Genomic DNA, 15,617 nt, shown 5'->3' with positions numbered 1-15,617 from the left:
TGACAAATATCTTGACAGTAAAGAAAAAATGCAAATTTCATAAGAGATAACTGATGTCATATAAGAACAGATAAAAGTTTGAAAAAAAGATAAACATCGAAAAAGCACTTGTAGTATCAATATTAATATACCTCCAAAAAAGTGTTGCTATTTCCTGAAACTTAAGAATTAGACCATGGAACAATGGACACTTTGAAAATGAAATCGCTTTGGATTACATTACCTAATACAAAATAAATAACTCAATCGATTGAAATTTTAAAATTTCTTTCATCTCCAGATGCATGCAATAATACAAGATATGTTTCACTGTTACAAGCTCAAGAGGTCTACAAACATCATAGTGTACATATCACTGTTAAAAGCTGGAAGCTATTTTTTAAAAAGCCGTACCATGCTGAGGTCCAAGAGTCAGTCAATTCTGACCTTTGTCTCCCAAAATAGAGTACATCTAGATTTACATTCGGGCCATCATAGTGCTCACAATTATGTCGGGAACTAGGTGAACTCTACAATAATTGAATGCAAAATTAATGGCTGTTAAGAGAGTTAATCCACTGATCCACAAGAGCAAAGTTGATAGATGCAGCTGAGACATGACCAATTCTAGTTTACATAGAATGTGTGATTCAATTGAAGTTTGATGGGCCTTAACTAATTTGACTATTATGTGTAATTTATTAATTTTACTCAACAGACATTTCGTATACAGAATTTGTAGTGTTTTCCATGATGTTAAAACTTAAGACAGTTGTCACTGGCGATGCCCTTCTGGAAGTGGTACAATATGGTAGAATGGAACAAGTCTTTTTGGCAGCCCATCGACTCCATCTTCTTCGTCGTCATCAAATTCAAGCAGATAACTTCCAAAGACAAATCAGTTCATGTCAAAAAAAAAGGCATGATTATGAAGGCTAGACAAAGCAAACTGCAAGAATGCATATAACATAAAAGTCGCTTTATTCTTCTCTAAGCACAACCAATGACAATTAAAGAATCTTTGTCAATTTTTGCTATTATTGAGGCAGTCTTTGCATTCTATATTTCCCTGGCCTAGATTGGGCTAAATGACATGCAGGAAAACATTATAAGGGATTATAACAAAGTCCCACTGAAAGTTGTTGCGATGGAGAAATATGAAAAGCACTTTTAAGTATGATAGCATGATTTCTGAGATGATAAAATCAGCCAAATCCTCATTTTCTCAAGTCACATAAACATACAATGACAGCACGCCATCTGAAGAAAATACTATTAAGTTTAAACTTTATAACTAGAACTAGCTTCAAAATCAAAAGTACAAATTGAATGAAAAGTTGCATACAAACCAGAAATTATGTTCTAGGATTTGAATAGACAGAGGTTCCCAAAGAGTTTATTTCTTGTTTCGTTTCTATTTTAATCTAAAATGGATATTGATACTGCAAGTTATGTCTGGGGAATATTTATTGAAAATATGGTCCCCATCATTATCATTTATTTTTATGTTTTCTTAATGTGATCTTCTCCTCTTCAAATTGTATGCTTCATTCAGATTTGAATTTTTTTTCTCTTCCAACTACACACAAGTGTAACTGCTACCATCCGCCTGTTTTGCTCAATAAAAGTTGGATCTTATCCAGGAAAAGTCTTTGAAAAACAGTTGTTTATGGTCATTTTAATTAGTGTTATATTTATATTTGAGAATTTGTGCCAGATATAGGTAAGGTATGGTCCCTGATTGTATTTATGCATATGCAACAATTTATGCCAACAACTACAATCTATCTACTCTGAGTAGAATATTGGCTATACATAAGAGTTGAAAAAAGTAAAACCCTATTCACAGATAAGATATGCCATAAAATCCTAGGACTGAAGAAATGGAAAAAGTATGGTAAAAAGATATCATGTAACTGAGATGTTTCTCTATATTGCTTGAATATACACTCATTTGTAGTAAGCTAGCCATGATTGTGTAAATGTTGCTATAGCTGGCAACAAACTAAAATTATATACAGCAATTGAGAGGACTGAACTCTTTTCTTGTAAATATAAAACGCAAGTGCATAGCTATTGAACTAGCACCTTTGCATAACTTCTCGAAAACTACTAGCATGCATCCAGCATTTCTATGTGGGAAACTATGCCTCAAAGGAAAATGCCATATAGCCAGCCAAACCTCCTACAAAGTCCATTCTGCAAATTTAATGCTATCTATTCATAGCACAATTGCCTTCAGATCCAAAGGAAGACAATGCCTTGCACATGATTCCATCCCTTAGCATATGGGTACAGCCTGAGAGGACCTGATGGTGAAGGCCTGTGCACTAAGATCAATTCCGGCAGTGGGTTGGGTCACTATGTCTAGTTTGATGAATACCTCAGAAAAATAGAAAAACAATTCCCCTACAGGATTTCACATAGGGCATCTAGTATACCAAAATGGTGTTTTGCTTGTGATGGCAAGAAAAACTACCTTTAACTTTACCTATAAAACTGAGTGTAAGAACCATTTATATATTGGATTTCTATTAATATGGAACAACCATACACCATCTCTCAACCATTCAGGTGGCAAGAGACACTATTAAGAAAAAAAAAACATATGGACTATGATACCATAATAAACTAATCAGGATCAATATATTGCATGCCACAGCAAACATCAAAGCCATCTGTGAGACTACAATATCGAGTCATATTTATGAGAAATTTCAATATGGCATTATTAATTATATCTACCACAGTCCAAAATAGATGCAATCCCCCATGCTCTGCAATGTATGCAGTATTATCACATTCTCCAAAATAATGCATGGCAGCAAAAAGTTTATTACTGCTTACTAGGATGATAATATGTCAAATGTTGTCATGATTGCCTCTAAAATGTCTAACTAGTTCCATGCCGAATGTTAATGTCAGCATTCCATTAAAGTATAATTCTGCCCCTTCTATGGGGCTCCTCAAAAAGTAAATCACTCATGAAAATGAAAACTTCCCCACCTTCCTTGTGGAAGGTAAAGACAGACTGAGAGGCCAATGGCAACCAAGGAGGTAATGGGGAAGGTGGTGTTCGCGGGGATGATGAAGGCCTGTGGATTAGACTAAACAACAGTCTAAGCAGTCAGGATCAAATAGAGTGCATAACTGGCCTGGAACTCCAGGGTCAATCCTTATGGAAATAAACTCCCAGATTCTGGCCTCATATCTTCAAAAAAACCTTCTGAGCCACTGGCAATTAAGTTTCATTGTTAAGGAAAATGGACTCATTATGAGAAAATTTCAAAGCTCTAGTGTATCATTTATTATGAGAGAACATAATAAGGTAGTCAAAATCCTTGTAAAAGTAACCACTCCTTTGTATCTTAGAAAATGCCCCACAGCCAAAGACCATAAAGAAGTAGAGCATAGACAGGTTCTCCAACTTCAGCACTTAATTCAAAAGGATAATGACTTTCATTAGATCAAAGTCAAAATTTTCTAGCCTAGCAAAGACTAGGTATCCACTTTTGTCCCCAATGACCTTATGTTCTGGAGTTATACTATTTTTTTTAGCAAATAGTGATATTTTGCTTCATCTTGCATATATTTTGCTCACTAGAATGGCCAAGAAAATTCTCAGCAAACTCAGTCAGGCAGGAATGGGGACTAATGACATTCTTGAGGACAGTCAGAACACTAAGGAACCTGTACCCCATAATTCATGCAACTTTAGACAAGTCGATCCTCAACACTGTTGGCAGCAGTGATTTCACGAATTCATTATGTACAGGCTTCTACAATAAACAATCTTGTATGGGAGCGAAATCAATCTCAATGATGCTTCATTTTCCCAACAACCATTCAATCAGAATCCACCTGGTCTGCTGCTATTACTATAGCACTCCCAAGGAATTGACAACTTTTCATTACCCCTCTTCCCAAGGGTCTTTCGCTCCTTTTGACACCCTGCCTCAATATGAACAACTTTGTTGTAATATCATGTCTATCCCTGCAGAAATTTTCCACAAAATTCTTCATTAGGGTTGCAAACAGGGACATCCTATTAATACCAGTCCTTAGCCTATCGACAATCTATCACCAGAACTTTGGAGGAAGACAATGGAAGATGTACACATAATATCGATCACTAAAAGAATCCCCTATCCGCTCTCACAAAATATCAGCCTTCCGATATTAATTACTACAAGAAGCCCCTTTTGGCTTGCACAAAAATACCAGCCTTCTGATATTAATCACTAAAATAAGTCCCTTTTGGCTCTCACAAAATATCAGCCTTCCAACCATTTTGTCAGCATGATACCCTAACTCTAATAATTAATTGATTTAGATTACCAGCTTATAACTAGGAAGAAGGCCAGGAATACAATATTTTTTTAACAGAGGTTGACAAATAAGTATTTTTGTTTGCTGGGTATAATCTTGCAGCATCGTAGATATATAATGAAATCAAAACATAGGGGCCATTGTGTAGAATTTACTTTTGCTATAACTGTAAACAATAACTAAGAATCAATGATTCTACCAGGAATATTTAAATACAATGGATAGAAGGCACTCTCATTTAAACACTTTAGGCAGGCTAGGTAAAATGCTATAAGAAAAATACTACATTAATCAGCAACTAAGAATTATTGGCTTTCTATTATAAAACCTTGATCTGTTCTGAGTTGCACCAAGCCACATATTCAAACTTGCAATGTTAAACATGTCACTTGCTCTCCGCCTTGCCATATTGCACCCAAATCCATAGATGTCGCTCCATCAAAATACATCCTCCAGTTTGACATCTCTGCACTTGTAAGAAGGAGGCATCTAATGCAACTCCACATCTTGCACAACTTGATTGGGCCAACAAAAATTGACACACAACACCTACACCTTCTTTATGGTTAGCATCAAAGTTGAACTACTTGCCACTCGCCAAAACTCGCGAAGCCCTTGGGAAAAAAACTTGGTGAAAAACTCGGCAACTTAAAAACACCTATGTTACCCCATGTTTCTGGGACAGGGACAGCAGGGGACGGGGGTACGTGTTTCCGGGATGGTGATTTTTTTGCCAATTTTGGGGACGACAAAGGGGACGACTATATAAAAGTAGGGAAAATTAAAATATATAGGAAAATTTTAAATATTCATGTGAAAACATGGATAAAACATGCACATATCCATTATAGAACCTTAACATATAAGAACTAGTAGAGTTCTTATGGCAAATTTGTGTTAAATTGAGAGTCAAAGTCAAATTGCTTATAGAATTCATTGTCAAAATTCATTGTCTATATGCAGAATTTATGGGGACGTCCCCTAGGAGTCCCCTGTCCCCGGGACGTCCCCGAGACGGGGACAGCTGAAAAAAATACCGGGACGCGTCCCCGGGTAACATAGAAAAACACGCTTAAATTTAATAAAAAATGTTTGTTTTTTTTTTGCAAAATTATACCTAGGATTTGAGTGGTTCTTCCTCTCCTAGCTAGCTCTAAAGAGAATAGCTTAGCCCTTCCTTCCTCATAATTTTAGAGCTCACTCACAATGAGGTCTCTCTCCTGAACATCGGGTACCATCCTCTCAATGCATGTATTGAGGCCCTGCATGACCTCTCCATTCGGATCAGAGTAAGAACCCCCAGACCTAAAACGAGGGTTGAGGAAGTACCCTGCTGCATGTATGGGTTGGTGGAGCTGATTGTTCCACCTATCAACAATTTCCCAAATGGGATCAAATTTGAGTCTATCCCCCTTGTAGTAGTTTTTGATAGACTCCTTGGCCCTATCCATGGCCTCATAACGATATCCCATTGGGGTTTTATCCCCATCCACCAAGCGGAGAACTTGAACCAAGGGCTCTGACACCTACAATTGAAAAATACAAATTACATAAAGATTAATTAATGAAGTTACAAATTAGAAATGAAAGACTTGAATCAAGAATAAGTAAAAATTAAAGTTTTGAAGTTACCTTCACAATCTCTGCAGCCCTTTGTGCAAATTGGTTGTCGAATACTATGAATGCCACAGCCTCTCCTTCAGGCTTCTTTGAATAAGGTGAGTTAAGCCATTCTCTACTCACAAAGATTTGTTTCAAAGAAGTCAATGTAGCAAGAACACTTTGCAATGTCAAGAAAATCCTTGCAAACCTTGTGACACCAACTCTCACCAAATATCTCCCTTGTGTGTGTTGTCTCATCAAATTTAGAACCCAAGGGTGATTGTAAATATATTTGGTGATCCTCCTTGCATTTTCCACAATTGGAGTCACCCATTCAAGTTTGCCTATGTCCTCCAAAAGAAGGTCAAGGACATGTGCTGCACAAGGTGTCCAAAAAAGAGTGGGGTGCCTCTCTTGGAAGATTCTTCCTGCAAAAGAAGTTATTCTTAAGAAAGATGCAACCAAGTAAAACAAAGCCACAAGTACAACAAATGAAAATATTGGTAATGCCTAAAGGTGATAATTCAAAAGGATTCTACCTACTGACACATATGCTACTACATTATCTGTGATGATTTGCACCACATTCTTTACCCCCACCTCCATCACAACCTGCTCCAACATTCCAGCCAATGTTTCTACATTTTTCACATTACTGGAGGCATCAACCGACTTCAAGAACACTACATTGTCCTTGCAAGCAACCAAAAAATTTATAATGGTGCGGTTCTTGCCATCTGTCCACCCATCAGAAAGAATGGTGCAGCCATATTTTGCCCAATCATTTTTTTGTTCCTCTACCACTTCCTTTGCCCTACCAACATCATTTGTGAGCAACCTACAAGAACAATGTGAAATTAGTTCTTGGTACACAATTTTGATTTAATAAACAAGAAATCTACAAAACAATTGAAAATGAAATCAAGTGGACCATTTAGTAATTTACTAACCTCTCACTCAACTCCTTGCAAGTAGGGGCATTGTACCCCTTTCCTACAACTGTCATTGCAGTCACCAAATTCAGCCAATAAGGATTTTCCGCCACATTGAATGGAATGTTGTTTAAGTACCAAAAATCAGCACATGCAATGTGGCATTTCTCATGTGCCTCCCTAGTCCATCCAGTGGCCTCTAATGATGGCTGTGCTCCAGGTGTGTTCCTGGGCACAAAATAGTCACCTATGGACCCTGATCGTGATGCAACAGTGGCATTGGCACTACTAGAGCCAGGTACTCTACTAGAGGAACCAGATGCAATGGACGAGGTGGTGGTGGGTTTGCGGATACGTGGGCCACACCGAGAGCCCACTATGCTCTGAAGTGCTTCTTGTTCCTCTTCAATATCAATAGAAGCACCTTGAGATTCAGCTATGGCTGATCTCATGGCTAGCTTTACCCTCTTCCTCTGCAATTTCTTCTCTTCCCCAGCTGCAAGTAGGGCATTCATTTTTCTTTTTATTTTAGGAGTGGTCACTATGCATTCTCTAGCATCATGTTTGTCTATGCCAACAAGGTGGTATTTGAGGCGGTTGATGCCTCCATGAAGTACTCTTTCACACTTTATGCAAATAACTTCCCCAGGTTCGGGTCCCTCATTTGCATACCTTCAAGCCCTATCTCTAGCACCTCTAGGACGGGTGCCTATATAACCGGATGGGCATGGTTCTAGTGGCCAATCATGACTTGCCATATTTAATGCTTAGTTAACCTACACATACAAAGTGAAAAAAAAAAAGTTAAACATTTTAGTTAAACAATTTAGCAAACTATCTAAATTAGTTGAAAAACATTTAGACATCATTTAAAGTTAAAAAAGAAATAGGGTTTGATTTTGTTTTGAAAACTAGATATTCTTCAAAAAAATAGTGAAAAAATCTACAAAACTAGTGTTAAATCTTGTTCAAATAAGTTAAAAAGATTTCATACTACTTAGGAATGATTTCTAACGCATCTAAATTCAACAAAAAATAAACAAAATGTTTTGAAAAAGCATAGGAAAACAAAAAAAAAAAAAAAACTAACCTGGGAATCTGATTTTTCTTGAAAATCCACTTGGAATCACTCAAAAATCACTTCAAATCACCTTGCAAGTCACTCCAAGTCAACCTTCACCCTTCTCAGCCCAAAACCCAATCAAAAAACACAAAATGAATTACCTTTCTACCGTTTTGCATTTTCGAGCACAGGTGGGTGAGTTTTTTACTCGGACTTGCCGAGTTTTGGCCAAAAACTCGCCGAGTTTTCGGCCAAAACTCGACGAGTTATCTGGCAAGTAAAAGTCATTATTACTTGTCGGATACAAAAACTCGGCGAGTTTTTGCAACTCGCCGAGTTTTCGGCGAGTAGTACAACTATGATTAGCATACTGTTGTGCGTTGCACACGCTCCCTGTCGCTGACAGGGTCCCCCCTCCTGTTTTGAGCTTTTCGTCTTTGCCCTGCTGAGTTTCGCGCAGAGAGTCTCGCGTCTTTTCGAGCGAGTCCGCGACTGGTCCATAAAGTGATGATGTCAAAGAAATGAGCCGATGAATCCTCCCGGCTAATCTAGCCCTCGTGCGTGAGTGCCGAGAGTTTGTTCGAAGTTTTAAAAATCGCCTTGGATAGGCGTAAGGTAGTAGGAATTGGCAAGGCCTGCCAAGCAAGAGCAGTGCGCCTAAAGGTCGCACAAAGACCAAAGTCGCCTTTTTTTTTCGCACAAAGCTACGAAGCAGACTACATAAGGTTTATCCCCACAAATGTTCATGGGATTTGAACGAGGGGTGATTTTCGCCTGCTGATGAACGATCAAATCGCCTGGCCAAAATGCCTTAGAATTTTGAAACACCTGAAATCCAAATTTGTAGGACCTGGCGAAAACTGGTCTGGAGTCTGAAATTTTGCTTAAGTTCCCAAAATCGCCCTATGAACCGAATTTCGGACCCAGAGGCCACAGGTTAAAATTTCACTAGGTTTAAAAGGTTGCTAAATCGCCCAAGGGGCCGAATTTCGGACCCTAGGGCAAAAATTTCGAAATTCAAAATCTATTTTTTGGTCCGAAATTCACTTGAAATGCTCAAATTCGGACCTTGGAGCGAAAACTAGAGACTACGAAAAAGGTGAAGTCCTGCAAAAAACCTTCAAGCTCCGAAAATCACTTAAGTCTTCATTTTCGGACCCCAGGGGCAAAATTTGAAAAGTGCGAAAAGTTGCGAAAACCTTCTCCAGGTCCGAAATTCACTTTAAAACCCAAATTCGGACCTTGGCTCCGAAATTTCAAAATATGATGCGTCGCAAAAGGTGCTGAGAGCTCCAAAATTTGCCAACGGATAGTTCAGGTCCGAAAAACGCTTTAAGTCTTCATTTTTCGGACCCTGGGGGGCAAATGGGGAGTGCGTAAAATTTAAAAAAGGACGCATTTGAGGTCCGAAATTCGCCAAAAGCGCTAAAAGCCCCGAAAATCACTTAAGTTCTTATTTTTGGACCCTAATGCAAAAAGTAAAGGTGCAAAATCGTTCAAAAGTGGGCCATGGTCCGAAAATCACTCAAAGCGCCCATTTTCGGACCATGGGGCGAAATTGAAAGTTTCAAAAGGCGTCGAAAGTTGTAAAAGGCTCCTCTAGGTCCGAAGTTCGATTTAGATGCCCATTTTCGGACCCTAGCCCCGAAATTTCAAACATGTCGAACTTGCCGAAACACCTTTTAAGTCCAAAGTTGGTGCGAACTTGCCAAATCACCTTCTAGGTCTGAAGTTGATGCAAACTTGCCAAATCGTCTTTTAAGTCCGAAGTTGGTGCGAAACGAGAAAGGCATGTTTGAGGTCCGAAAGTTGCAAAGGGCGTAATGGTCCGAAGTTTTCTCCAAATTGCCAAAACCCCTCCCTTTAGATAGCGAAAACATCTAACGTAAAAGCTGCGAATATAGCGTCCAAAGTCCGAAGTTTCGCATGGGCGTCAAGCTCCGAAGTTTGTTTAAAGTTCGCAAAATACTCTTCATAGCTCCCAAATCCCCAACAGGGTAGAATCGTGAACTTTCCAAACCGCAGGAGGTGTCAAAGCTCTGAAGTTCGAAGGGGCGAAAATATGCAAATATAGGCGTTTAGGTCCGAAGTTCTGAAAAATCGCGAGGTATGCCTTAAGGCCCGAAAACTCCAAAAATCCCCAGAATCGCGAAAGGTGTTGAATGCTCTGAAGTTTGCAAAAGAGGAAGTGTTAGGTCCGAAGTTTTTTTGCTAAGGCGGTGACCTCCAAAATTCACCAGAAGCTTGCAAATTGCGAAATGTAAAACGCGAAATTTGCGAAACTTGCAAAGAAGAAAACGTAGCTTAAAATCCCCAAACTCTCCAAGGTCCGAAAATAAGAAGGTAAAACGCTGCATTAACTCTTCCTGATCATTTAAATTCAGATTGCCAATTACCCAGGGTAAAACCATTTAAAAATGATAAATTCTCTTTTGTCCAACAACCGCGAAAATTTAAATCAAAGAGATAACCGTTGAAATTCAAAATGTTGCAGAATCATCCATTCATTTCACGCGACAAAGTTGGGCAATCTCTCGCTGTTTGCCCTCTCGGGTGAATAACTTAAGGCATAAAGAACATAATGCAGAATAATGTCGTAAATATCAGACAAAGTATATCAGATGTTCTATTCATAATAAGTGTATGTTACAAGTTACATTCCGAAGTATAAAAGGGTACCGAGGGGGTGCGAGCGCCAACCGTCGCACCGCAACTTCCACCCCTCGGTTGCCAACTAACCAAAACAATTACACATAATTAACTAATGTTATTCCCGTGTACAATAATGCCGCCAACATCATCCCCCCCAAAAAGAAAAGTCGTCTCCAGGCGACTTACAAAAATGGAGATAATGCAACCTATACAATATATCTGAAAGACTAGGGAGGGGGCTGAGAAAGCGTCCCTGAAACAGAAGTGTGAGATGTCGGTGTCTGGGCTGCCAAGCGGGCGCAGAGCTCGTACACCTGCTGAGTACGTGTAGCCACATCCCGTTCCGCCACCAGTACCTTCTCTAAAGTTGTCTTCACCATGTGTGTGGCTTCCAGCAACTTCTCTTTTGTATCCACTGCCTCTGTCGCGCAGACCAACCGTGTCTGCTCGGCTGCCAGACGAGTCTCTACCTCGGCCTTCGCTGCCTGGGTCTCAGCCGTCTCTGTGCGGGCCATCTCTAGCTGTGCCAACAACTACACCCTCTCGGCTGCCCATGAGGCCTGCTGACTGGCCACCTCCTTCTCCAACGCTACTCGGGTAGCCTCCCTGACTGTAGACTCCTGCTGTGTACGCCTCAATGTATAATAGGCATCCCGGTAGACCTGCTCGATCTCGCGGACAACTGCCATCACCCGACTCTCCACAACGGGCTGACGCAGCCTCCAAGCCTGGAGCATCTCCTCTGTCTCCGCAGTCGGCCACCCTTGAGACTCAAAGTAGGTAGCAAAGGCTGTCGGGCAGCCCACTCGCATAAACTATAAGACCTGCTCTAGCTCCACCACCACCTGTTGCAATGCTTGCGTCTGGGCAGTGTCCACCACCCGCCTACCCCTCGTCACCATATCAGCCATGTCAGCGAGATAGGTCTCAACATTCTCCCCCGTTTGTGCCGAAGGCTGGGAAATCCCTGGTGGAATGGTCACTACTGTATCCTGCTCTGAAGGTACTGCCTCCGCCACCGAAGGTCCACCATCTCCTGGTGCCTGCCCAGCAGAGGCGACCTCCCCCGCCTCGTTCCCAACTGTGAGTCTATGTGCCTCCCCTGACGAGTCATCCAAGTCGACTACCTCCGCTCTAGTCTCTCGACACGGTGAGAATACAACAGCTCCCTCAAGCTGTGCCAATGTCATCTGAAACCACTGTGTGAGCCAGCTTTGCATAGCTTCAAGGTCAGCACGCATCTCCGTGACCGGGGGATGGTTCGCTGTCATCGGCTCCTCCAACAACGAAGCAGAAACAATCACCACAGCGTCACTACCCACGACATCCAACCGCACGTGAGGCTCGATATCCTCCACCTCCGTCGGCCCCTGCTCAACGCCCACTACCCGATGCGGTGACTCCTCCGTCCCCGACTCTGCCATGTCCTCGGTAAGTGCCGCTGTGGTTGGGCCCGACGGTGCTCCCTAGTGCTCGTGCTGGAGGGGACCAAGTGTAACAGGCGTATGGCTCTGCCCGAAGGCCAGAATACAGGTGCCGCCTACTCCAAATGCTCGCATAGGCATGCCCATCGATAACAAAGGTGGGGCAAACCGGACTCATACAGGCTCCTCCGTTGCCTGACTGCTATCGTCCTCCTCATCTTCCGCCTCCGAATCCTCCGTGCTGCTGGAATCCCTCCCGCTGTCAGGCTCCCCTGAGGCCGAGGCCCTATCCACCGCCCATTTCCGCTTCGCAGAAGAGTGCCCAATGTCCAAGTGCCTCCAATACATTATTGGAGGCTCTACTGCTGTCAACGGTCCCTGCGGCCGTACCTCCAACTCGTCCTCCGGCACTACTTCCCGCGTGGCCTCCAGGAATAACCCTATAGCGTAATGAGGCATATAGAATTTGCGATGCTGGAGCGTCAAAAACTCATACATACGCTCTGCCAGTAACGCGACCCAGTCATATACGATGCCATTCATCAGCCCATTCATCAGCATAATCTGAGGGAGGGCAATGTCCGACGCCCTACCCGACCCTGTCAATCTGCTCTTGATAACATCCATAATGCATCTCTAGTGGCCCTCCGCAACAAAAGTCTTACGAATTCCGCGACCGTTCGTGGCTCTAGCCACGCTATCCAACTCCGCTATCGTCAAATTCCGGGAGACTAATTTAATCCACCGCTCCTTCTCCTCCCATGTCATCTTTTTGGCCTTCAAGTCTATTTTCTTGCCCTGGCTGCCCGGAATGCCGAATACCCTCGTGAAATCCCCTGCTTTGAAGGATATAGTAATATCCCTCCGGAGGTATTCAAACGTGCTGGTGCATGTATGCCTGTCGAAGGTGTCCACCCTGAAGCGTAGGGCACCCTCATACTCTCGGATAGGGAACACGGGCATCCGGATAGCCCACTCTACTTGTGCCTTACGGAGGTTTTGCTTTACCAGGTCATTATCGAGGATGTCTTGCCACCACTTTCGGCATTCCAATCCATTCAAGCCTTCAAAAGTAACATTCTGTGGCGTCACTGTGTTTTTCGCACTTATGGCAGCCTATGGTGCTTTCTGTTTTTGTTTTTGCCGGGCGCTAGCATCCATGGTGCCGCCTGCAACACGTACTCCTGAAGCTAAAATCCTGATATTGCTACCCCTATCCCTCTGGCTGCTACTCGAAGAAGCATGCAGCTGTTTCTTCCAACTCCTTTTCCCTACTAAATCCATCAATCTCCGTGTAACTGATTGCCTGTTTAGAAAAAATCTACACCTTCGTAACGGCCCTCTTTTTTTTTGGCTGCCGCTGTGCGGCTGCTTCTTCTTTTTCTCCCTTGTGCGTGGCCTGTGTGGTGTCTTTTTACAGCGTGTTTCTTTCCCATGTTGTGCGTTACGCGGTAGTCGGATTGTGTGTTGTGTGGTGGTCGGGCTATGCGGCGTGTGCGAACTGTTCTTCCCTTTCGTGTCACATGGTGGCGTGGTGGTCGGGCCGTGCGGTGCGTCTTCTTCCTTTATCCTTCGCGTCGCGTGGTGGCGTGGTGGTCGGGGCGTGCGGTGCATCTTCTTCTTCCGCGGGGGGTTTTATTGCCAAGGCGGGGAAGTGTTTTGTTTACGCGAAGGGGTTTGTTCAGTGCGGTGTGCAGTGTGCGGTGGGTTTATGTCGCGGCAACAACCTTCGGTGGCTCCCACCGCACAGTGGTTCCACTGCATGATGGTGTCACCGTCAGTGGTTCCACCGCACAATGGTGTCACCGTCGGTGGTTCCACCGCACGATGGTGTCACCTTGGTGGTCCCACCGTACGGTGGCCACTTCCCTCTTTTATTTTTATTTTTTATTTTTTATTTTTTTATTTTTTTATTTTTTTTTTTTAGCTGACTGATTGACTGGAGGGTCCTGGTTCCCGCCGTTTGTGATAGATCTTTAATTTCGACCCGTTGACTGCGTCTGGTATCTCCTTCCCGTCCAGCGTCCACAACTTTATCGCCCCGTTCGTATTGACCTCACGTATCCAGAAGGGCCCTAACCATCGGACTTTGAATTTCCCAGGTTTAATTTCGTTCTTCCCGTTGAATTTTAACACCAGCTGTCCGGAAGTAAACTTCATTCGCCGGAGGTGCTTGTCATGCCACACCTTCCGTCTTTGCTGGGCTGTTTCTGTCGCCCACTGAGCCATCATCCTTCGTTCTTCTAATTTGTTCAAAGCGTACAGCCTCTCCCTCAGGCTTTCCATGTCGCCAAGGCGATTATCGATGGCAATCCGTAGACTCGGCACCATGAATTCAACTGGCACCACGGCTTCTTGTCCATAGATTAGCTGGAAGGGAGTCTGTCCAGTAGTTACCTTGTAAGTTGTTCGGTATGCCCAAAGTACTGACGGTAGGCGCTCCTCCCAGTCATCCTTCTCCACTCCGCAAGACTTATATATCACCGACATTATTATTTTATTTGTGGCCTCCGCCTGGCCATTGGCACGTGGGTAGTACGGGCTTGAGAATGAGTGAAAAATCTTGAAGTCTGATGTCAACCGCCGTATGACATGGTTCACGAAGTGGCCTCCCCGGTCACTGGTCAACTGAATAGGTATACCATATCGCATAATGATTTGTTCATAAATAAATTTTGCTGTGCTTACTGCCGAATTATCCTGGAGAGCCCTTGCCTCCACCCACTTGGTCAAGTATATTGTAGCAACTATAATGTACCGGCACCGTCGTGTGCGGCTGGCCTTAAGAGGACCCACAAAGTCGAGTCCCCATCGCTCAAAGAGTTCTTGTGCATGTGACGGGTTGAGGGGCATGAAGTCTCGCTTCAGAGGTTTGCCCGCCCGTGGGCAAGTGTCGCACCCCACGACCCACTCCCTGGCGTCGTGGTGTACCGTTGGCCACCATAGTCCTGCGAGAAGCACCTTGCGGGCTGTAGTGTCTGGACCCATATGTCCACCTGCGGGCCCTTCGTGTGCCTCCCTTAGTACACTCGAGACTTCTTCCTCCATGACACGCCTCCTTAATATCTAGTCCGGCCCCATTTTGTAGAGTAACCCGTTGATGAGCGAAAAAGTCTTGCTCCTTAATACGAGTTTTCTTTGTTCCCCTGGAGGCATACCCTCCGAAAATCGAGACGTCGATAGGTACTCTCCAATCTTCCTGTACCACGAAGGGAGTACGGCTATTTGGAACAAGTGTGTATCTGGAAAATCGTCATTTACTCCCTCTGGAGGTTCCCCCGACTTAATCCGAGACAGCTGGTCGGCAATGACATGGCTTCGCCCTGGTCTTACCACAATTAAAAATGTGAACTCCTGTAGTAGCAATAGCCAACGACTTATCCTCCCCTGGATAATGGGCTTGTTTACTAAATACATGAGTGCCTGGTGGTCTACGTAAAATGTGAATGGTGTGGCCAGGAGGTAATGACGGAATTTCTGTACGGCATAGACCATACCGAGTGCTTCACGTTCTGTGGTACTATAGTTTTTCTCCGCCTTCGAGAGCAACCTGCTGGCAAAATAAACGGGGTGGTCCAGCCCGTGTCCTCCTACTTGGGCTAATGTAGCCCCGATGGCATAGTTTGAGGCATCCAC

The 15,617-nt window shown here is 43.2% G+C and overlaps 1 protein-coding gene across 5 annotated transcripts in view; it reads right to left on the bottom strand.

Annotated features, from left to right (window-relative positions):
- Positions 1-224: 224 nt before the first annotated feature.
- The window catches only part of LOC131042462 (SAGA-associated factor 29 homolog A), a 215,044-nt gene continuing 199,651 nt past the window's right edge, over positions 225-15,617 (bottom strand). For 2 of the 5 annotated variants that reach the window (XM_057975746.2, XM_057975745.2), the window contains exon 9: positions 225-863. In XM_057975746.2, the coding sequence (XP_057831729.1) occupies positions 755-863 (109 nt within the window). In that variant the 3' untranslated portion in view covers positions 225-754. Of the gene's footprint in view, positions 864-5,425; positions 5,835-5,940; positions 6,339-6,449; positions 6,749-6,860; positions 7,608-15,617 lie in introns of those variants that run through there. The other 3 variants (XR_009105259.1, XM_057975744.1, XR_009105261.2) reach the window with 3 other exon arrangements.

The sequence above is a fragment of the Cryptomeria japonica genome, chromosome 1 (assembly GCF_030272615.1).
Source record: "Cryptomeria japonica chromosome 1, Sugi_1.0, whole genome shotgun sequence".
NCBI lineage: Eukaryota > Viridiplantae > Streptophyta > Pinopsida > Cupressales > Cupressaceae > Cryptomeria > Cryptomeria japonica.
The sequence above is the reverse complement of the archived record's forward strand: the minus strand, read 5'-3'. Positions and strand labels throughout refer to the sequence as shown.